This window comes from Babylonia areolata, chromosome 14 (assembly GCF_041734735.1).
Source record: "Babylonia areolata isolate BAREFJ2019XMU chromosome 14, ASM4173473v1, whole genome shotgun sequence".
NCBI classification, from domain to species: domain Eukaryota; kingdom Metazoa; phylum Mollusca; class Gastropoda; order Neogastropoda; family Buccinidae; genus Babylonia; species Babylonia areolata.
In genome coordinates this window covers 6,807,039-6,831,251 of record NC_134889.1, presented here as the reverse complement: position 1 = coordinate 6,831,251, position 24,213 = coordinate 6,807,039, and the positions used below count along the sequence as shown (strand labels likewise).

Below are 24,213 nucleotides of genomic sequence, written 5' to 3'. Positions count from 1 at the left end.
CTCTGTCACAACCCTTACCTCTTCAGCAGTTCCGTTTTCAAAACAACAAACAACAAAATCAGTTCTGACACTCACCCACAAATCAATCAACAATCAATGAAATCCATTCCGATGTTCAAATATCCACACACACACAAAAAAAAAAAATGACTGATCAACTGGTCTTCGGTAACCACTTGGTCCAACCAATCAATCCCAAATTCTGGGAAGGAACCTTTCCGTCAACAGTCTCTGAACACCATGGTTATAACTGCAGATCAGCATCCCGTCCCATCCCACACCACTACTGCTGCTGCTGCTGCTGCTGATGCGGCACTTTTGTCTGTTTCAAGCAGCAGCAAATCATCGCTTCTTCTCCTGTCACTCTATCTCCGTACGGATGACCAGAGGCAACAGTGATGATGGTTCACTGATGCTGTCATCGTTAAAATACGTTTCAGGCGGTAGGTAGGTTCTCACACTGAAGAGGTGAACGAAAAGAAAGGACCAACCTCATGTCTAACGACAGGACTAAACAGGGTGCACCCAACTGGACATCACATAGGGAAGGAAAGGCAGAAGACTGGCCGTCCCCAAAGACTCTGTGGATGACCGCCATCGGGGCACTGTACTGAACAATTGTTTCTTCTGTTGTTGTTGTTTAAAGCTTTTAAGCTATTTCAAGGAGCAAAGTTCTGGGTTAAAAAAAAAAAAAAAAAAAAAAGGCTCTGCAAAAGCTATTTCAAGGAGCAAAATGGACTGCAATTACATCTCTCAAAAGCTTGGCAAAAGTCCCCCAAGGACTTCCATACGGCCCTGTGCCTATTGTGTGCATGTACAACCCCTCAATGTCAGTCTTAAGCCAGCAGTTCCTTCCTTTCTGAAACTCTCAAAGACCCCAGCCACTTCCATGATACCCGTGTCCACTGTCTGCTGACCCCCAGCACCCTCCTCCTTGTTAGTGTTTTGCTAGTAGATTCTTCCCTTCAGAAAAATGTGTGGTGCGTGTGTGTGTGTGTGTGTGTGTCTGTGGGTTTGTGTGTATGTGTGTGTGTGTGTGTGAGAGTGTATGACACATTGTGCACTCACACATGCATGTGTGAAAATTCAAAACTCTATATCTCAAAAACTATTTGAGATATTGCTCTGAAATTTGGTGTGGCTTCTTACTTTATTGCACTCTTTCATTCTCGCAAATATGAGGCTTCCTCTATGAATTTGAAAATTTGGCCAGACCTACCTATAGTGTGTGTGTGTGTGTGTGTGAGAAAGACACCCCTGGAAACGACTCCACCTCCTACCTATGCACATCCAAAACCCTCCACCCCTCTCCACACCCCCACCAACCCAGGTTTCCCAATCATCACCCTAGCCCAAACCCCCACCACCCACTGCCACCCAGCGACCCACCCACCCAAAACACACCACCACCTTAGTCCTTGGCAGCGTTCTCCCCTTTCAGGAGCTCCACCAGCAGCCCACAGGACCCGGCCAGGGACGGGGGGAGGGCCCCCAGGAGGATCTCCTTGGCCAGGAAGGAGACGCGGGCCAGCTCCGGCAGCCGCAGCAGCATCTCCCCGAGCTTGCCCGGGGCCTGGGCATAGTGGGCCCCCGTGTAGGACAGCAGGGCCTCCGACAGCTTCTCCTGGTACTCCTTCACCTTGCCCGGCTCCCGCAGGCCCTTCACGTCTGTCGTGGCCACCCATGGAAAAAACAGGGTGGTTGTTGGGGTTTTTTCTTCGGGTTTTTGGGGTTTTTTTTAAAGACAAGGAAAAGGAAATTTTTCTCCTAAAATTACGTTTATCTAACATACTTATCATGACCCACTAGTGCAGACTCAAGCAGGGAGTCCGATTCCTGTCCTGTGCAAACTACTACCCGCCTATGCGGAGAAAACTGAAGTAGCTACGACCGATAACCTCCTGAAAGTAGGTTACCTCCCCCTCTGTATCCCTGACGGGCTTCCTCTTTTTCCGGCAGCCATCTTGACTCCTGATCCTGTGCTCTTCATACGGCCAAGTTTTTTCATATTTCTGTCTATCGATTCTTTGACACTCATGTCTTGTATCCGACGAAGACTTGTATCAGGTCACAAACTCACTTAGCTCGTTTGGCCAATCAAGCTAAAAATTATGGCGCAATCGTAAGGGCCCTCTACCTCAGGTTCTCTCAACAACAGAGTTTTTTTTTCTAAGATTTTGGTGGGAAAAAAAAATTTCTGGCATGATTAACAAACAATGAAAAGTGGTAACTCTCTCCATACACAAGATACACAATTTCAAGTCACCCATTCAGCTAGCACACAGGTAGATAAAAGATTAGGTAGACTGGAACAAACCCAGACACTTTCTAAGATTAAAAAAAAATAATAAGGAGCTCCAGGCTTGTCCTTATACCAATCATCTGACATGTGCACAAAGCAGCAATGACAGAAGAAATGTGGCAAACACAAATTAGCTTTTTATTCAAGACAGGCATAGCCTTTTAATCATGAATAAGCTAAACAAAATATATGGACGATACAGAATACACATAGTTGTCTTGTTATTTGATTCGACACAAAGGAACAATGAGACCAGGTGCCAGTTCCATTGCTTGGTTTTAACTTTTTGACAGTTACATGTGACTAAATGCCTACGTTGACCAAACTACGCCATTGGTCAGTTCCATACCACACACAGTCAGTAGCAGGTTACAACCATACTAGGCTCTTCCATCCGAGCAATGCAACTGGTTCCAGGAGAGTAGATGATTAACAAACAACAAGAGAGGCAAGGCCTTCAAGACTCACTTGTGATAAATTAAGTCCCCTAGCATTAATTACAGAGTAACTTCCCTTTTTTACTATTCTGCACCAAAACGTTTGCAAAATAAATAAAAATTCCATGCTTAGCAAAAGAAGTTCCTGTTTGAACAAAAAATGATAATAATGACTGCTCTTGTTGTTGTGTCAGAATAAGAGGTCAAAGTGCCAAGTTTAGAGAATACAAAAAATATAAATATAACAGCAAATGCAGTTTGCATATAATTAGGCTTCATTTTTTATTTTTTTGTGCCCATCCCAGAGGTGCAATATTGTTTTAAACAAGATGACTGGAAAGAACTGAATTTTTCCTATTTTTATGCCAAATTTGGTGTCAACTGACAAAGTATTTGCAGAGAAAATGTCAATGTTAAAGTTTACCACGGACACACAGACACATGGACACACACACACACACACACACACACACAGACAACCGAACACCGGGTTAAAACATAGACTCACTTTGTTTACACAAGCGAGTCAATAAAGAGTGCCAACTCTCTCCTGACACCACTTCAGTGTTGTACGTATTACTCTCCCAGCCTCATTACTCTGGCATGGATGGGATGGGAGTGACCTGATATTCTGTAAAACTGAAAAGTTTTGCAACCTGGGGTTCAACAGGCCTGGCATGCTCAGCCTTCTTCTTCTTCTTCTTCTGCGTTCATGGGCTGCAACTCCCACGTTCACTCGTATATACGCGAGTGGGTTTTTACGTGTATGACCGTTTTTATCCCGCCATGAAGGCAGCCATACTCCATTTTCGGGGATGTGCATGCTGGGTATGTTCTTGTTTCCATAACCCACCGAACGCTGACATGGATTACAGGATCTTTAACGTGCGTATTTGATCTTCTGGTTGCGTATACACACGAAGGGGGTTCAGGCACTGGCAGGTCTGCACATATGTTGACCTGGGAGATCGTAAAAATCTCCACCCTTTACCCACCAGGCGCCGTCACCGTGATTCGAACCCAGGACCCTCAGACTGAAAGTCCAACGCTTTAACCATTCGGCTATTGCGCTTAGCCAAAGTGTGTATCTTAACTCACTCTGGACTAATAGTTCTCTCCCTTGCTTTTCCCCACAGACGACCCATTTGTTAGGGTTAGGAAAAAAAATCACCAAAAAATACAAAACATAAAGTAACTGAATGAAACTCGCTGTACTTGACCCACTGACCCCTCTCCTCACGTCGTGTGAACGCCCACCCCACTCCCTCTTCACTGCTCTCAGAAACTATCACTATCAGTAACTTCTTGCTGGTAGCTTTCTTCACTACAGATACTTTATTAACGTCTTCTTCATCCTCGTCGATGTTGAAACCTTCAGTCTGAAGCATTTCAATCAATTCAGCAGCAGTAAAAGCCGCTGTTGAGATCTAGTTTGCTCCAAAAATGTCCACTGCAACGCCATTTTCGATACGTATGCAGATTAGCTTGTCGTGTGGGGTCCTGAACTCACTGGCTAGCTGTGGAGTGTGTTGTTACAGAATCTCATGAAGAAACTTTCCATTCAGACATGTTTGCAATGCCTGGTGTAGCTGTGATTCTTATGCTACCCCATGAGGAAAACGTGGAACAATTCTTAATTGTCAAAACCACTATAGCATTCCGTCGTCCAGATCGAAAAATATAAACATACAAAATCAAGTGAAACCACCAATACATAAATCTGTATAAACTCAAAACAACAGAGTAGCACCACACCCCACACGCTCACCAGGCGATATCAGGAGCCACTCTGGAAGAAGAAGACAAAGACTGTTTCAGTTTTCAGTTTCTCAAGGAGGCACCACTGTGTTCAGACAAATCCATACGCTACATCACATCTGCCAGGCAGATGCCTGACCAGCAGCATAACCCATCGCGCTTTGTCAAACCTTGAGTGCATGCATACCTATCAAGAGTGGATTTCTTCTACAGAATTTTGCAAAAGAATCTAGTTGCCATGTTTTTGTGGGGTTTTTTTTCAGAGCGCCAAGTGCGTGCTGCACATGGGACCACGGTTTATCATCTCATGCCACGCCATCGTGTCAGGTTTTCGCTCTGTCTCGTCTTACGCTTTTTTTGGCTATTAAGTGTATTCATCTGGCCTTATTTTGCTGCATGCGGCTTGTCTGTATATTATTCTTACATTCTGTGTACTCGTTTTGACTCGGCCCCCTCGATTCGTTCGTTTTTTTCTACCTGTAAGTTGATCCTGTCTTTCCTTTCTCTGTTGGGGATCGGATTTTCGCTGGGTGCCTACGCGCGGGTACTATCATCTCATCTGAACAACTAGACGCTCAGATTTTCCAGACAAACTTGGGAGAAAGGGCGAGAGCAAGATTCAAACCCAGACCCTCAGGGACTCTTTACTGGTATCTAAATGAGCGTCTTAAGCCATTCTGCCACCTTCCTCCCAAGACAAAAATGAATGAATGATATGGATGCTTATATAGCGCCTATCCTCTGTCAGAGACCAAGCTCTAGGTGCTTTACAAACTCGGGGTCATTTGCACAACAGGCTGCCTACCTGGGTACACACTCGGACAGACATGTAACATTTTAATGAGTATGACCATTTTGTTTATTTACCCTGCCATGCAGGCACGAGACAAACTAGAAGAACTGAACCAGCCACCTTGGCGAAGTGTCGCTGACTGATGGCTGGGAGGACGCGAGTTCAAATCCCAGTGCAGGTGGGTTTTTCGGCCCGTGGCCGGCTCCTACCCAGAGTTGAGTGTGCTGTGGGCTTAAATGGGGAGACTGGGACCACACAGTCGAGTGTCATCCACTCCAAGGATGCATCTTTGGGTGTGTTGCTCTAATTACCTGACCAACACTGCAAGTGTCTTTATCTCTCGGGCCTGGTTAACACCAGGATATCATTATGACAGGAAGCGTATAGTACAGCCTTGTCACACAGTCCCAAACCAAAATGGACCTCCACAGCAACATCGTCATCATCACTGTCATCCTCCTCCTCCATCATCATCAGTATAAACAAAACAGTCTCAAAGTCTGTGGCCTTTCATGCCCTGCTCTCATGGTGACCTCCCTCCACTTCCATGCGTGGGTGAGTCCTGTCAATGTCTTCAGTGTCGGCAGATTCATGGGGGGCTGTTGTTTGAGGGACGTGGTGGCGGTCTCCACTCTGGGAGGGACTCTCGCTCAGTCTGGCTCCGCGGCTAAGCCATTATTGTCGTTAGTAGGGGGCTTAGTAGGTGGTGTCCTAAGAACGTTAAATCAGAACAGGCACCACTGAACACCACCGAAGGGACTCAGCAGCAGTGCAGTGTCTCCTCTGGTGTGTGGCGACCTAACATCGATGGTTCCCTGCGGACTGCCGACACTGGAACTGTGACGGGCGAACCTGGGTGTGGCCATGTACGAGGGAATCGAAATGAGCGGCGCGCGAGTAATGCCACTGAAACGGTGCAGATGATGGGGCAGCAAAAAAAACAAGAGAGGCAAGGCCTTCAAGACTCACTTGTGATAAATTAAGTCCCCTAGCATTAATTACAGAGTAATTTCCCTTTTTTACTATCTGCACCAAAACGTTTGCAAAATAAAAAAAAAATTCCATACTTAGCAAAAGAAGTTCCTGTTTGAACAAAAAATGATAATAATGACTCCTCTTGTTGTTGTGTCAGAATAAGAGGTCAAAGTGCCAAGTTTTGAGAATACAAAAAATATAACAGTAAATGCAGTTTGCATATAATTAGGCTTCTTTTTTTTATTTTTTTGTGCCCATCCCAGAGGTGCAATATTATTTTAAACAAGATGACTGGAAAGAACTGAATTTTTCCTATTTTTATGCCAAATTTGGTGTCAACTGACAAAGTATTTCCAGAGAAAATGTCAATGTTAAAGTTTACCACGGACACACAGACACACGGACACACACACACACAGACAACCGAACACCGGGTTAAAACATAGACTCACTTTGTTTACACAAGTGAGTCAATGAATGATATGGATGCTTATATAGCGCCTTTCCTCGGTCAGAGACCAAGCTCTAAGTGCTTTACAAACACGGGGTCATTTGCACAATAGGCTGCCTACCTGGGTACAGCCGACTGACGGCTGCCATTGGGCGCTCATCATTCATTTCCTGTGTCCTTCAATCAGATTTCTGGCACGCACACATACACACTCGGACAGACATGCAACATTTTAATGAGTATGACCATTTTGTTTATTTACCCTGCCATGCAGGCACGAGATTAGTAGGGGGCTTAGTAGGTGGTGTCCTAAGAACGTTAAAAGAGAACAGGCACCACTGAACACCACCGAAGGGATGTGTAGGACCGTTTTGTTTATTTACCACGCCATGGAGTCACGAGACAAACGAGAAAAACCGAACCCCGAACACAACAACACACAACTCACCGGGGGAGATCAGCAGCAGCACCTTGAGGGCCACGTACTCCAGCTGGTCCACCCCGAGTCGCTGCAGGCTCTGGGCGATGCTCAACAGACGGGCCGTCACGTCACCAAACCCCAGGGCCTCCGCCTGCTCCTGGGAGATGGAGTGGGTGGCCGAGATGCTCAGCACGCTGCTGGACCCCAGGGACCGCCAGCACACACCCAGCGCCAGCAGGTCCGACCAGCAGTTCTGCAGCAGCAGTATCTGGTCGTCCGTCTGGTGAGAGAGAGAGAGAGATGGATTTATCATCATCATGATGATGATATGGATATTTATATAGCGCCTATCCTCAGTCAGAGACCAAGCTCTAAGCGCTTTAAAAACATGGAATCATTTGCACACCAGGTTGTCTACCTGGGTGGAGGTGACTGACAGCTGCCATTGGACACTCATCAGTCGTTTCCTGTGTCATTCAATCAGGTTCCAGTTACACACACATTTGCTTATTTACTCCGCCATGTAGAAAGCCATACTCCATGTTCAGGATTATGCATGCTGGGTATGTTCTTGTTTCCACACCAAACGCTGACATGGATTACAGGATCTCCAACATGCGTATCTGATCTTCTGCGTGCGTATTCACATGAAGGGGGTTCAGGCACAAGCAGGTCTGCACGTATGTTGACCTAGAGGATCAGAAAAATCCCCATCCTTTGCCCACCAGGCACCGTTACCGAGATTCGAACCCAGGACCCTCAGATTGAAAGTCCAACGCTTTAACCACTCAGCAATTCTGCCCGTCAAGATCTATTACAAGGTAAATGGGAATCGGTTTTCCTAAACTTACCTTTACCATAATTTTCGGCCTACAAAACGCTGCAGCACATAAGGCGCTCTCCCCCTGAATTTAATTATTGTGATCAACCATGTTGTCATATATGAAATTTTCTATCTAAAATTACGTTTAAATAACATACTTACCGTGACCCAACTAGTGCAGACTCCGGCAGGGGTCTGACATTCCTGCCTGTGCAAACTACTATCCGCCTATGCGGAGAAAACGAAACTACGGCCAATAACCTCCCCTAAGTAGGTAACTTCCCCTTTGTCCCGCTGGCTAACGCCCTCTTTTTCTGGCAGCCATTATGACTCCTGTTCCTGTGCTCTCCATACGGCTAAGTTTTTTCGTATTTTCTGTCTGTCTGTCGATTCTTGTTTTTTGTCAAATTTTGTCTCGAACCAGGTCACATAATTATATGGTTTGATTGGGACAGCAGGAATGTCAGACCCCTGCTGGAGTCTGCACTAGTTGGGTCACGGTTAAGTATGTGCAATTAAAACTGAGTTTGATGTGTCAGGTGGCCCCACACAGGGCCACGCAGGGATCAGATCTGAGTAAAAACACAGTGGCTTATATGCTGAAAATTACGATACTCTGACATGCTTATCTTTGAAGGACAAGAAGGTGGCAGAAACAAGAGACATTCATTATAAAGTGAACGGGAATCTGTTTTCCTGAAACTACATTAACTCTTAACATCCTTTTATTCAACTAACGTGAAGGTGGCAGAACAGTTACATTGCTCATCTCCCAACACAGTCAGACCCATGAGGGTCAGGGTTTGGGTGCCCCGTCTCACCATTCCTCCCAAGTTTGACTGGAAAAACAAACTGGGTATCTAATCATTCAGATGGGATGATAAACCAAGTACACCTATGCAGCACACACTTGAAGCACTGAAAAAGAACCCGTGGTGATGTAGTGTTGTCCCCTGGTAAAATTCTGTAGAAGAAACCCACTCGGATAGGTATACAAATATACAAGTGGAGTAGGTGGCCTGGAGGTAACGCGTCCGCCTAGGAAGCGAGAGAATCTGAGCACGCTGGTTCGAATCACGGCTCAGCCGCCGATATTTCTCCCCCTCCACTAGACCTTGAGTGGTGGTCTGGGCGCTAGTCATTCGGATGAGGCGATAAACCGAGGTCCCGTGTGCAGCATGCCCTTTGCGCACGTAAAAGAACCCACGGCAACAAAAGGGTCGTTCCTGGCAAAATTCTGAAGAAAAATCCACTTCGATAGTAAAAACAAATAAAACTACACAAAGGAAAAAATACAAAAAAAATGGGTGGCGCTGTAGTATAGTGACGCACTGTCCCTGGGGAGAGCAGCCTAAATTTCACACAAAGAAATCTGTTGGGATAAAAAGAACTACAAATACAAATATAATGTATGCATGTACTCAAGGCTAAGTTAAGCCCCTTGGATCATGCTGCTGATCAGGCATCTGCCTGACAGATATGGTGAAGCATAAATGGATTTGCCCAAACGCAGTGATGTCTCCCTGAGAAAGGGGAACTGAGAAAGACCGACATTTATCATAAAGTAGACAGGAATTTGTTTTCCTAAATCATGTTTAATCTATTACCATGACCCACTGCTGCAAACTCCAATAGGAACCTGTCCTGTGAATACTACCACTGCAGAGAAACCAATAGCAGTAGTCGTGGATAGCGACCTCCCTTACCAAATTATTTCCCTTTCGCCTGCCTGCGCAGTGCCCTCTTTTCTGAAAGCCGTCTTCCATTTCTGCAATATGTGCATCCAAGCAGCTTTAAGCTTTTTTAGTTGTTGTTCATTTTCTTTTTCTTTCTTCTTTCTTCTTCTTTTTTTTTTCCTTGCATTTCCTAGCTTTCGCTTGATCTATCGATTCCCCATTGTTGCATTTTGTGTTTGTCTAGGATCTGCTCATCTGTTTGTTGAGAGGGAGATACAGAACCAGATCTACCCCCTTACTAAACTTACTGATAAAAAGCAACAACTCACCGATATGGCACCAAATATCACTCCCAACTCTCCAACATAAAACACCAACTCACTGATATGGCACCAAACATCACTTCCAACTCTCCAACATAAAACACCAACTCCCTGATATGGCACCAAACATCGCTCCCAACTCTCCAACATAAAACACCAACTTACTGATATGGCACCAAACATTGCTCCCAACTCTCCGACATAAACTCACCAATGTCACCAAACATCACTCCCAACTCTCCGACATAAACTCACCAATATGGCACCAAACATCGCTGCAAACTCTCCGACTTAAACTCAGCAATATGGCACCAAACATTGCTCCCAACTCTCCGACATAAACTCACCAATGTCACCAAACATTGCTCCCAACTCTCCGACATAAACTCACCAATATGGCACCAAACACTGCTCCCAACTCTCCGACATAAACTCACCAATATGGCACCAAACACTGCTCCCAACTCTCCGACATAAACTCACTGACATGGCACCAAACATCGCTTCCAACTCTGACATAAACTGGCACCAAACATCCCTCCCAACTCTCCAACACAAAACACCAACTCACCGATATGGCGCCAAACTGCGGGAGGTTCCGGGCCCAGCGGACCAGCTTGTAGAGGCGGATCTCGGTCAGCTGCATGAGGTAGTTGTAGAAGACCTGCTCATCCGGCACCCCCTCTCCCCCTTCCATGGGCACGTCATCATCGACCAACAGGGCCTCCAGGTTCATGATGTCCGTCAGGAGTTCTGGCACTGGGGGCCCCTGGGATTGGGGGATCTGCATGACACCATCAAGTAGTCGTCAACAACAATGACAGGAAACAATGTCGTCCAACCACACCCACCCCCCGCACAAAATAATTTTTAAGTATCCATGGATCATGTGAGTGTGTGTGGTGGTGGGAGGTCGGGGGGTGCAGGTGGGGAGTGGTTGTGATTTTGTGTGTGTGGGGGGGGGGATGCAGGGGGGGAGGGGGTGCGTTTGTATACGAGGGCAGGGGTGGGGGTGTGTTTGTGTGTGTATGTGCGTGCATGCATGCATGCGTGTGTGCATGTGTGTGTGTGTGTGTGTGTGTGTTTGTGCAGGCGTGCTTGCATGCATTCATGCGTGCGTGTGACTCTGTGTGTGTGTGCGTGCGTGTGTGTGTATGCGCATGCGTGCGTGTGTGTGTGTGTCTGCGTGTGTGTGTGTGCATGCGTGCATGCAAGCAAGCATCTGCAGTGTCTTTGTTGTGCATGATCTGTATAATCTGCATCTGAAGATTGTGAACATCAATAAGCACATGATTTCCCTGACTTGTGTGCACACTTAACACAAAATAATACTATCAATCAAAAACAATTATAATTACTACAATCATGAAATAAGAAAAGCACACATGCATGTCAATGTTATTGAATGAGTGAATCGATTTAGCCAATTTATATAAACAGAACACAATCAATTATTATCAAAAGAAAAATATATATATATATATATCTATATATAGAAAGATAGATCACCAAGATAGAAAGATAGATCTAGACAGATAGATTGGTTGACAAACAGACAGACAGACAGACAGACAGGTAGATAGACAGACAGACAAATAAACATTAAACAAATGACACCTTAAGAACATCCCCAAACCCCCAAAATAGCAACAGTGACTTCTTCTTCTTCTGCGTTCACTCGTATGCACACGAGTGGACTTTTATGTGTATGACCGTTTTTACCCCGCCATGTAGGCAGCCATACTCCACTTTCGGGGGTGTGCATGCTGGGTATGTTCTTGTTTCCTTAACCCACCGAATGCTGACATGGATTACAGGATCTTTAACGTGCGTATTTCATCTTCAGCTTGCATATACACACGAATGGGGTTCAGGCACTAGCAGGTCTGCACATGTGTTGACCTGGGAGATTGGAAAAATCTCCACCCTTTACCCACCAGGCGCCGTCACCTTGATTCGAACCCGGGACCCTCAGATTGAAAGTCCAACGCTTTAACCACTTGGCTATTGCGCCCGTCGGACATGGGTTTAAATCCCATCAAAGATGGGTTTTTGTTTTTTTTTACCCATGGCTGACTCTACCCAGAGCTTAGTATGCTGCAGGCTCGAATGGGAAGACCGGGACCACACACTCAAGGGCTAATCAGTCTCGGTATCGGTATCAGTAGCTCAAGGAGGTGTCACTGTGCTCGGTCAAATCCATAAACGCTACACCACATCTGCCAAGCAGATGCCTGACCAACGCGCTTAGTCAGGCCTTTAGAAAAAAAGTATATATATATGTATAAAATAATAATAATAATAAATAAAATTTAAAAAATAAAATAAAATGAAATAAAATAAAAACAAGAGAGGCAAGGCCTTCAAGACTCACTTGTGATAAATTAAGTCCCCTAGCATTAATTGCAGAGTAATTTCCCTTTTTCATTATCTGCACCAAAACGTTTGCAAAATAAATAAAAATTACATACTTAGCAAAAGAAGTTCCTGTTTGAACAAAAAATGATATTAATGACTCCTCTTGTTGTTGGGTCAGAATAAGAGGTCAAAGTGCCAAGTTTAGAGAATACAAAAAATATAAATATAACAGTAAATGCAGTTTGCATATAATTAGGCTTCATTTTATTTTATTTTTTTGTGCCCATCCCAGAGGTGCAATATTGTTTTAAACAAGATGACTGGAAAGAACTGAATTGTTCCTATTTTTATGCCAAATTTGGTGTCAACTGACAAAGTACTTGCAGAGAAAATGTCAATGTTCAAGTTTACCACGGACACACAGACACACAGACACAAGGACACACACACACACACACACACACACAGACAACCGAACACCGGGTTAAAACATAGACTCACTTTGTTTACACAAACGAGTCAAAAACCCATCACAGATGCGTCTTTCAGAGTATTGCTTCAATTTTCAGGACCAACACTGCAGATGTCTGTCTGTATCTCTCAGCCTGGCTGATGCCATGATGGATCATGAGAGTGCAAGCCTTGGCAAGAACTGAAGTGCCAAACCTAAGTGCCACCCCTCAGCAGTATCCTCATCACTCCATCATTACTCATCATCATTGAAACATTAAAAAAAAATTAAAATGTATTGGATCCTTTTTGACACAACAGACTTCTCTGTTTGAAATGCGTGCTGCTCTTCCAAGGGAGACCGCACTGCCACAGTGCAACACCACCTTTTTTTTTCTTCTTTTTTTTTCCTCTCATTCTCTTCTTTTTTTCATTTCTGCGACTGTATTTGTTTTACTATCAATACAGATTTTCTTCAACAGAATTTCGCTGTGTACGAGTGACTCTTTTCTTACCGCAGCTTTTTTTTTTTTTTTTAACGTGTGTTATGTGCATGCTAAACATTACCTTGGTTTATCATCCCATCTGAATGACTAGCATCCAGACCACCACTAAAGATCTAGCAGAGGGGAAGAAAATTCTGGAGACTGTCTGGGGCAGCAAAACAAATCAAAGCACACACACACACACACACACACACACACACACACCAGGCATCAGAATACCCCAGAGTATAATCCTCTCAGTGGGCTACAGGGGCAAAGGCATGTTGCAGGGTCAGGGGGGGGGGGGGGGAACCCCACCCCTTGAAGCTTAAAAGAAATCTAAAATCTTGCAGTATTAATACGCCTTTCCTGAGAGCATGGGTTGCCATCGTCAGTGAAATGTTACACTCAAGCCAAATATTTCTCACATACACACAAGCGCTGTCACAAAATGAGCCGTTTAAAAATGACATATAACTGAAAAAAAAGAAAACCAAAAAAAACCTGAATCCGCAACTGCGCGAGCTGAAATCACAACCGGCGGACCCAAATCCTCTGAAATTAGCAGATCTGCAGACCATTCTGATGCCTCACACACACACACACACACACACACACAGAGAAAATATCCTTTACCTGCTGTCCGTGTGTAGTGGAGTGGTTCAGAATGGCAGCAAGCTGCCCATGGTTCTTGCTCTCCTCCTCCGACACAGCTGCTGCTGCCACCGTCAGGTCCGGCACAACTGACGGGACCACTCCCACCCCCACCCCTGCCACTGTCGCTGCCACGGCCTTGGTCTCTCCGCCGCCAGAGTCTGCACTGACCCGTTTCACCTTCCGTGGCGGCGTCGACACCGGTCGTGCGGGCTTCACCAGCGGCATCGACCCGTTGTAGGAGCTGCGCCCACCACGCGTTCGGTCTTGTCGGATTGCTGGAAGAAAAGGGTTGTTGCTGGGTTTTGGGGGGGTTTGGTTTAGATTTATTGTTAGCTTTTTTTTTTTTTTTTTTTTTTTGCTTTCTTTTGTGGGTTGTATTTCACATATATTCATTACTATTTTCCGAGTTCACTTTTACATCGATAACCATTTTTACCGCCCACCCTAGACAGCCGTAGTCAGGGTGGTGATTGACAATGTGCATGCTGGGTCAGTGTGTTTGTGTTCCCAAAGGCCACCCAGCACTTCACAAATTACAGGGCTCTTTAGTTTAATGTGCCTATTTGATCTTCTACATAGGTGCATAGTGTATAAACACAAAGGGGGTTAAGGCAACAGTGAGTCTGCAAGCAAGTTGACCTGCGAGATTGGAAAAGTCTCCATCCTTAACCCACCATGTACTGGTTACACGATTGAACCAAAGACCCTTGGATTGAAAGTCCGACTTTTTTACCACTTGGCCTTTGCTATCAAATCTGTTCTGATTCATGAACAATAGGGTTGTTTTGTTTTTTTAAAGAAAAAACTACAAAAGGCAGCCAGCCTTTAGATGTTTTTGTGACATCTGTAAATTTATGTCAAAACTTAATGACAGCACTATCAATAACGTGGCTGGAATAAAATAGGTGAGGAGTGTGTGTGCATGAAGAGTGTGTAATGTGTGCATATTATACACACAGATGTGCGTGTGTGTTTGAGTGGTGTGTGTGTGTGTGTGTGAAGGTGCGTGCATGGGAGTCCACAATATTTTGTTTCCTTTGTTTTGGTGGTGTTGTTTTGTTTTGTTATTTTTTTCTCTTTTTTTATAATTTTTTTTTCAATGCACCAAGCTTATCCCACTGTTGCACATCAATCTCTTTCTCTCTCTCTCTCTCTTTTTTTTTTTTTTTTTTTTTAGCCCTTTCAACAGTACCTGATGTTCCACTAAATCTATTCACAAGTACAACAAAAAACAAATGATTCCCCTTGAATAAGAAACGATGCCTTACCTTCCAACTTCATGCCGACATTAATGCACTTGGTGAAGCGACAGGCAGGGCACTTTTTCCGGTTCTGTATACCAACTATACAGTCACCCTGTTTGTGGCAGGTGAAAGTCTTTTTGTTCTGCACTGTACGCTTGAAAAAACCTTTGCAACTCTCACACGTGAACACCCCATAGTGGTAGCCTGAACAAAAAAAGAAAGGCAATGCTGTATAATAAAAACAAAAAAAACTGACCAAGTAAACCTGTTCTAAAATATCACTGATTTAGAACTCAGTTAACTCATTCTTCTCCAGGTACTAGTTAACTCATACCATGATTACTTCCCCTGCGGACCAGGTACCAGTATTCTACACACTATTCCAATTTCACTTATTCTTGCTTTGTACAGCTGGTATTCTAAACTGAACCATTTACTGATTCTGGAAGCATGACACTGAAAATGAAGCTTTGTTTGACCGATTTAAGTCAACAATGCTCCATCGATTTTCGCTGTTTCTTCTGTTTTTTGTGCAGTGGCCCCATGTAGTGCTGGTCCAGGGCAGTTGTAGCAGGCATGTAGCTATGGGGCAGAATGAGTTAAAATACTTCCTGGTTTAACTCTCTCCATACGAACGGCGAAAGAGACGACATTAACAGCGTTTCATCCCAATTACCACCATCAAAATATTGCAAGTGGAAGGCTCTTATACTGAAGAGGTGAAAGTTGACAAAGAATACCACAATTCTGACGACGGAAGCTAAAGGTTGGGTCATTCAGACACCCACTGGACATCCGAGGGGTCTGTGCAGAGGAGAAGAGAGGACTGGCCGTACTGAGTGAGTTAAAGATACTCCACAAGTACAATGGACTCCAGCCGACACAAGTCTGGATTTGATATGGTAACATGAGACTCCATTACGGCAGTTTTCATAATATATATTCCCAACAAGTGTCCCTCGCATGTTGTCTAAATCATTTTGACACAAATTTTCCCTTACTTGTTCAAGGTGGTCAATTTTCTAGTTCTGAACAATCAACTGTCATGGACCTTATTATTATAAAATCAAACCTACCTCCCCCCCCCTCCCCACACCCCTGCCCTCCCCCATTCCCCCCCCCCCCCCCCCCCACCCCACACACACCAAAGACATTTCTCAAAATTCTTTGTGTTTTTGTGTGGACATTAATATACCATATCATATTTACATCTGTCCCTAATGTGCTTTTATTTGCACTAAAATAAATTACAATGCACAATGCATTGTGCTTCAACTCGACAGAAGGGTTTACAACAAAAAAAATAAGTTTAATTTAGCTCTCAAACCACCACCACTTACCATACACAAGTTTTAGTTACTATCTAACAATGGAAAAGGAAAAAAACATCATGACCAGTACAGTCAGAGGAACATTTTGTTTTTTTCATTGGAACAATAACCACTGGCCACACTTCCCTCAGGATCTTATTAATTCAATACTTTTAAAAAAAAGAGAGAGAAAAAAAGCTGTCTTTCATTTTATCTGAGATAGTATCTCTCTCTCTCTCTCTTTTTGGAGGGGGGGTTGGAGGTGGGGGGGGGGGATATTTTACCTGATATCTTATCACCACAAACAGGACAAGCACCGTCTGATGATTCTCTGCCCACATCAGTGTCAGCCGCAACAAAAGTCCCCGAACTATCGTCAAAGACGGACGTGGTGGTGGCCGCCGCTGCCGCTGCCGCTTCAGAAATCACAGTCTGCATGGACGGTTCAGAAATGGCCGTGATGGTGGTGGCGGCAGGGTTGGACACCGCGGTGCCCGGGTGCAGCACCACACGATAGTTCTGCACTGCCTCCTGACCCCTGACCCCCCCACCGATGTCCCCAACGGTCAAGTGGGTGGTGGCAGGCGAGGCCACAGCCCCCGCCTCGTTGTTGTTATTGTAGTAGATGATGATCTGGGGCTGGGAGCGCTCACCGCTGCTGTTGTCCGGGCCGGGCTGGAGCATCATGTCGGCAGCCGTGGAGGAGGGGGAGGGGGTGGTGGTGGTGGTGAAGACAGAGGGGGAGGCCACAGAAACGTAGCTAAATGCCTCAGGCTCCTCCTGCTTGATGTTGGCCTTCATGTGCTGCGAGGCCAGCGCGTTCAGCACGTTCACCATGCTCATATCCGACACCACCGGCTGAGCCGATGAACCGCCCAGCGATGTCGCTGCCGCTGCAACCAATCGTCCTTGCTTCAGCGCCAGCTGGGTGGCCAGCCGCTCCTGAATTTCCGCGTTCAGCATCACCTCCTCGGGTTTGGCGCCAACCACCCTGTCCGACACGTCCCCGTTGGAGCTGCTCGGCGAAGTGGCTGGGAGCAGCGCAGACACAGGTTCATTCATCCCCTGGAGCAGGTGGGTGACAGCCTTGCCGCCATTGGTCTGCTGAGGCTTCTCCATCGCCAGGTGCTCTGGCTCGTCTCTGGCGGCGTGGCTCTCCGGGGAGGACAGGGACGATATGGCCTGTAGCAGGAACGGTGAGATGCCAAACTCACCCGATGAGACAGCGCTCATATCTGCAACCACGCAAACAAAGCAAGAAATCATCAACGAAACCTTCATGCACTGAAAATCAAAGCGATATTGATCAATCAAAAGCAAAGCAAGAAAATACAAACGAAACCTTCATACTTGGAAAATCAACGCGATATTGATTGATCAATCATCGTAATACATTAATAGTCATACTTACTAATGGCAGCAGCAGTAGAACTTTACAACAGCACTGAACATGCCAACAATGTCTAACATGTTAACAATCATCATCATCATAATCATCCAGAATTTTTTTTTTTTTTTTCACAAGCTTCAAGAGTTCTGTCCAAAATAGGAAACGAAACAGGATAAATGCTTAAGCCTATCATAAATAAAGAACTATAGAACCTACAAATGTTCATTAAAAAAAAAAAAAATGTGAGGGCGCATAAATGCATGTAGTTGTTCACTTGGGGTTTTTTTTGTTTTTGTTTTTTTAATTTAAGTTTGCATGTGTTGCTAGTCTGTGTCTGCATGGGTGGATATAGAATGTGAGATGTTTAACCCCTTAACTGCTACTGACAAGATTAGACATATCTTACGGGTCAGAATGTCAGTCACCATCCTGTGTAATTGGACTCTTTCCTCTCGTGATTTGCATTGTTTTATTCAGCAAAATCAGTGACACAATTGAAAAGTACACAAAAAGTTGTAACAGCACTTCAGACTCCTGTCACACTGATCTCCTTTCACCAACTATGGCTCAACAGTCAATGGGTGAAAGGATCTTTTTTTTCCCCTTAATTTTCCTCAGCACATTCCATCCACTGCAGACAGTGCCTTTTGCTTGGGAGGAAGACTGAAAGAACTCTGGAGCCAGTGGAACATACAGGAAGCATTTCTTTTACTTTGGGATGTCCTGCAAGAGATTATCTCATCTGTTATGTCTTACGAAGGGTGAAAAATAACTATGGCATAAACATGATGGCATTTACTGCATGGTTTCAAATGCAACAAATGATTAAAAATAACAAGCATTTAATGAATTATAATACGCTCTACCTCCTTAGCACATGGGGCCAAAGCACTAACAATAAACAATTAACATAGAGTTTAGAAATATTATGGAATCAAAAATTTTTGACACAGGACATTATAATCAAGACTTAAATGAAGATAAATGGAATGTATCGATGACAAAGCACACACAGACACACATATAGACACTATCACATACAACATCTAGACTTGTCGTTTCTCTCATTCTCTCTTGCCTTGACTAGTGTAACTCTCTATTGTCTGGTTTGCCTGCTTCATCCATTCAATCCCTTCAGCGCATACAAAACTCTGCTGCCCAACTCGTCCTAAGAAAGAAGAGATCTGAGCACATCACTCCAATTTTGCAACATCTCCATTGGCTCCCTGTCTCACACAGAATAAAGTATAAGATCAGCACTCTATGTTATAAATGTATTCACAAATCTGCCCCTTCCGATCTTTGTGGCTGCCTTCACCTCTACACTCCATCTCACTCTCTACGATCGGATTCGGATCCACTCTGTCTACGCATACTCAGATTCAAACACTCCACTGTTGGATGCCATTCTTTCTCTGTCACTGGACCTTGTATTTGGAATGAACTTCCTCTTTCGCTTCGTCAGGTCTCTGCACTCAGCTCTTTCAAGTCTGGCCTTAAAACCCACCTCTTCACAAGACAGCCTCCCTCCCCTACCTCTTCCTTGTCTTCAGTTTCTTCAGTTTTAGAGTTATGCATACGTGTGAATGACTGGTGTGAAAGCGCTTAGATTTGTCTCTGCACAAGATTCAGTGCTATATAAATACCATCATTATTATTATATACACACCAACACCTATGCATACAGATATTTTGATCATTTACATGAAAGCAGATTTGTACAGATGTGTTTTGAAGCCAAATATGAACGGAGATTTTGCACATATACATAGATGCTATTACCATAACATCAACAAGCAGTATTGAAATACTGTCACTGTCATGTGAACTAAATATGACAGCTTCTAAGTTCTATTGAAGGTTTCCCCACATTTGTTTCTCTTGACCTGTACTGTCTGTGTCTAGTAGTGATAGTACTGTAAAAGAGAAACAACATTGACAAAAACACTGAAGGAGGTTTTGGGTAAAATAAACTTATCTAATTCATTCACTTGTTTAGAAGCACAATTATCTTCGATGGGTTTAGGCTTTAGTTTATTCCTTTCACTGAATGGTGTATGTAGCAGTCAAACTGTTTCTGTAGGTATCAGTTTTCCACCATGTAACTTCACTGTAAATACACAGTGATCCCCCCCCCCCCCATCCCCACCACCCTCCATACTGCACTCCCCTATTTCTTTTCTTCTGGTTTGTCTTAGTTAAATACAAGGTCCATACACTGATATATTCAATAAGTTGTTGTTGTTGTTGTTTTAATTCTTATATCAATATTGTAAACAAAATAGGTCCATTTATCTGGTGCAATATAAATCCTTTTACAAGCATTACTCCTCTTTGTTTAAAACGAAAATAAAACTTAGCATGACCAGGATCACTGGGTCAAGAGAGCAAGCACTCAAACTGCCATGCCCTGACCAGTGTCAAGGTCCCAAGGTCGAATCTTTATAAACGTAAACAACGCTTGTCTATGGATGAAAACAAAGTATATCTAATCAAACGGTGACCCAATGGTCTTAACGGCTGGATTCGGCTCTTTTGCGTGGTTCTTCTCTGATGGGACTTCAACAAAAGCCTTCAGAGACATTATTTGATGTTGTGTTCGAAGTGAAACGAGGAAGCAATGAAAATCAAGTTCTAATATTTTTGGTTTGCGGTGAAGGCCACATTTGCACATGCTCGAGAGTGAAAATCTAAGTCTAGCGGTCGAGCACACCCAATCTGATGCTGTTTATGAGACGAAACAGTTCGTCCTGGTTACTTACTGCTGGTCGAGATCAACAGCTGGTGCAATAAAGATGTAAAACTGCAGTATCACTGTGCTGAAAATGGGCGGTCTGCTTCCAGAATTTTGGAATTTGGAGCTGCACCCCCGGCCATGACCTTGTGACAGCCAGCCGTCCTTCACACCGCTCCCCGACCCACCACCGACAAAACGACAGACAAACGAACAAGACAACATACCTAGACCCATCAATGTACATAACAATATACTTACGGTTGAAAACGACCAGATGGAGATTTAAATATGGCGTCTGACCGATTTTCGATCTTCCAGTGCAGCCAAAACCACAACTGCGTGTTTCCGCGAAGCAGAATTTATTTTTTCGCGATGGAGATTAACAATGCACGTAAGTAATTAAAGACATACAAAAATTGATTCAAACGTCAGAGAGAGGCCAGATGTTTGTTAACAGTTGTTTACTAAGCTTATATTGTTAATAAATCACTTCGGGGCAGAATTTGCAAGGCAGATTAGCCCTGTGAAACCCCTGCAGAAAATACTATTTTTAGCACACAGGGAGATAAATGTGTATGTTTGGGGGCAAATGCATGAGATAAAGAAAGCAGTATCAACTGGTACGTTTCAGCATGCAAAGTCTCAACAGTGAGATGCGAGGCCATCGAGATTCACGACAGCACAGCAAAGCACAGATTCACGCACGCTCACGTGCTCATACACACACTCACACACATACACAGTGACACACACACAAGCATATTATAATATGTGCATGCAGTCACGTGTACCCCGATGGCCTCGTTTTGTACAGTTCAGTTTCCGAAGGAGGCGTCACTGCGTTCGGAAAAAAAAAAAAAATTAATCCATTTTCACTATACCACATCTGCTACCCCGATGGTCTAATGATTTACTGCCAGCCTAATTCCGATGTGACATAAAGACGTTTGAAAACAAGAGAACGCTGGCCATTAAGGAGAAGCGTGAGCGAAGGAAGCAGGGCTCAACTTCTGGAGATGTTTTCCCTTGCAACACCTGCGGGAAGTGCTGCGCATCCAGAATCGGCCTCTTCTCCCATATGAGGACTCACACCGAAAGATAAGCCAGCCTGCCTACTCATCCGTCGGTCAATGTTGGAGAAGTGGAAAATTTTGAGTGCCCACAGGTATTGAAAAGGTAACCGGTCGTCAGTTCGCCCCTTTTGCCGTCGTTTCGCCCCAGGCTGCCTGTTTCAGACAGATAGTTCTTTTCTGCTGTGATATAGCATAGTTCTATATCGCTGTGGTATCGCATGCACAATTGATACCAATTAAAGAAATGTGTGTGTGTGCGTGTGTGTGTGTGTGTGTTCCTCCAATAAAGACAAACAGAAAGCACTTTTTATTTGCATACATACACCCAAAATATAAAAAAAAAAACCCACATAGGCCTATTATATGCTAATAATAACTGTACACAGGCCAGTATTCCTATTATCAGAAACCCAAAAATCCATGTTGTAGATTTCTGCTATTCCTTACTCCGACATTTTACAGTTTTGAATTTACCCTTTGTGAAACAGTTTCTGTTATGTAGGCCTCTTTATTTTAGCAGGCTTGAATCCTCACCAAGTGATAAAATTCAGTTTTTCAGCCATCCCCAGTTTTGGCTATAATCATTACTACCACTAGCCTTCCACGAATTCAAAGAAAACAATACACAATCAAACATTAATATTTTATGAACTGGTTGGGGGTGAAACGACCTGTAGTATGCGGCTTAACTGGTTGGGAGTGAACTGACAAGGGGGCGAAATGACCAGTAACCCTTTGAAAAGATGAGTTTTTAATGAAGAGCGAAAGGCAGAGACGGAGTCAGATGAATTGTTATATTGTGGAATGTTGTTCAACATATGAGTAACGGCAAAGAGGAAAGAGCATTCACCATAGGTTCATGTACTGGCATGAGGAATTGTCAGAAGGAAAGAGTCTGAAGATATATGGAGAGTTCTTGAGGGAGTGTAAGCACTGATAAGGTCTGAAAGGAAGGTCTTCTTCTTCTTCTTCTGCGTTCACTCGTATGCACATGGGTGGGCTTTTACGTGTATGACCGTTTTTACCATGCCATGTAGGCAGCCATACTCTGTTTTCAGGGGTGTGCATGCTGGGTATGTTCTTGTTTCCATAACCCACTGAACGCTGACATGGATTACAGGATCTTTATCGTGCGTATTTGATCTTCTGCTTGCATATATACACACGAAGGGGGTTCAGGCACTAACAGGTCTGCACATATGTTGACCTGGGAGATCGTAAAAATCTCCACCCTTTACCCACCAGGCGCTGTCACCATGATTCAAACCCGGGACCCTCAGATTGACAGTCCAATGCTTTAACCACTCGGCTATTGCGCCCGTCGAAAGGAAGGTCCTTTGGGGTGGAAAGCAGAGAAGCAGGCACACAACTTTGTATTTAATTCTCACCTCAGCGGGGTGCCAGTGCAGTCTGAGTGTGGACGTGAGGACAAATGTAATTGGTATTGCAGGACACAAAGAGTCAGATGGGCAGCATTGTTTTGTTGCTTTTATTCTTTTTTTTTTTTTAATTGAAAATTATGGGGACAACCCATGAGAATAAGAGAAGTCAATTTGTAAAAGCACAAAAGCTGAAACAAGAGTTTAATTACACATACTTAACCATGACCCAACTAGCACAGACTCCGGCAGGGGTCTGACATTCCTGTCCTGTGCAAACTACTATCTGCCTGTGTGGAGAAAACGAGAGAGTTTTGGTAGTTTCAACAGAAAGGTACCAATCACAATTTACTGTGTGTATCAGATTGACCACCTGAGCATGTGTATTGAGGCTTGAGTCAAAAATGACTCTGAGGTTCCTTGCTGATATTTGCTGATTTATGTAAAGTGATGCTCCAGAACTGTCTTAAATGCAGCCGTTGACGGGCCAATAGCTGAATGGTTAAAGTGTTCGACTTTCAGTCTGGGGGTCACGGGTTCGAATCTCAGTAATGGTGCCTGGTGGGTAAAGGGTGGAAATTTTTCCAATCTCCCAGGTCAGCGTTTGTGCAGACCTGCCTGTGCCTGAACCCCCTTCGTGTGTATATGCAAGCAGAAGATCAAATACGTACATTAAACATCTTGTAATCCATGTCAGTGTTCAGTGGGTTATGGAAACAAGAACATTCCCAGCATGCACACCCCTGAAAACAGAGTATGGCTGCCTTCATGGCAGGGTAAAAACGGTCATACACGTAAAAGCCCATTCGTGCACATACAAGTGAACATGGGAGTTGCAGCCCATGAACGAAGAAGCAGCCGTTGCTAACCACAACACATAGCACATTTACTGGATCAAGGTTCCTGGGTGGTTGAGTCGGTGAAAGCAATGGAACGCACAGCATGCATTCAGTACATGAGAGATTTTTAAAAAACACAAAAACTTATATTCACTACTTCTTCATTCATTTGTCTTCTTCTTCTGCGTTCACTCGTATGCACACGAGTGGGCTTCTACATGTATGACCGTTTTTACCCCACCATGTAGGCAGCCATACTCCGTTTTCGGGGGTGTGCATGCTGGATATGTTCTTGTTTCCGTAACCCACTGAACGCTGACATGGATTACAGG

The 24,213-nt window shown here is 44.3% G+C and overlaps 1 protein-coding gene across 1 annotated transcript; it reads right to left on the bottom strand.

Annotated features, from left to right (window-relative positions):
- Window positions 1–1,411: 1,411 nt before the first annotated feature.
- LOC143289425 (steroidogenic factor 1-like) lies at window positions 1,412–22,821 on the bottom strand. Its single transcript, XM_076598388.1, has 7 exons — window positions 20,616–22,821; window positions 16,748–17,698; window positions 15,178–15,357; window positions 13,889–14,184; window positions 10,531–10,743; window positions 7,165–7,417; window positions 1,412–1,668 (listed from the first exon to the last, which is right to left on the bottom strand). The coding sequence occupies exons 2-7, from the start codon at window positions 17,694–17,696 to the stop codon at window positions 1,412–1,414; spliced, it is 2,148 nt and encodes a 715-aa protein (XP_076454503.1). The 5' UTR covers window positions 17,697–17,698; window positions 20,616–22,821.
- Window positions 22,822–24,213: the final 1,392 nt, after the last annotated feature.

Bases quoted from the DNA above. Each gene is read 5' to 3' on its own strand.
- LOC143289425 (XM_076598388.1), bottom strand. From the start codon at position 17,696: ATGAGCGCTGTCTCATCGGGTGAGTTTGGCATCTCACCGTTCCTGCTA. The intron at 14,185-15,177 runs GTAAGGCATCGT...CTTTTCTTCCAG, and splicing joins TGTCGGCATGAAGTTGGAAG to CAATCCGACAAGACCGAACG. The intron at 10,744-13,888 runs GTAAAGGATATT...GGTGTCATGCAG, and splicing joins CCACTACACACGGACAGCAG to ATCCCCCAATCCCAGGGGCC.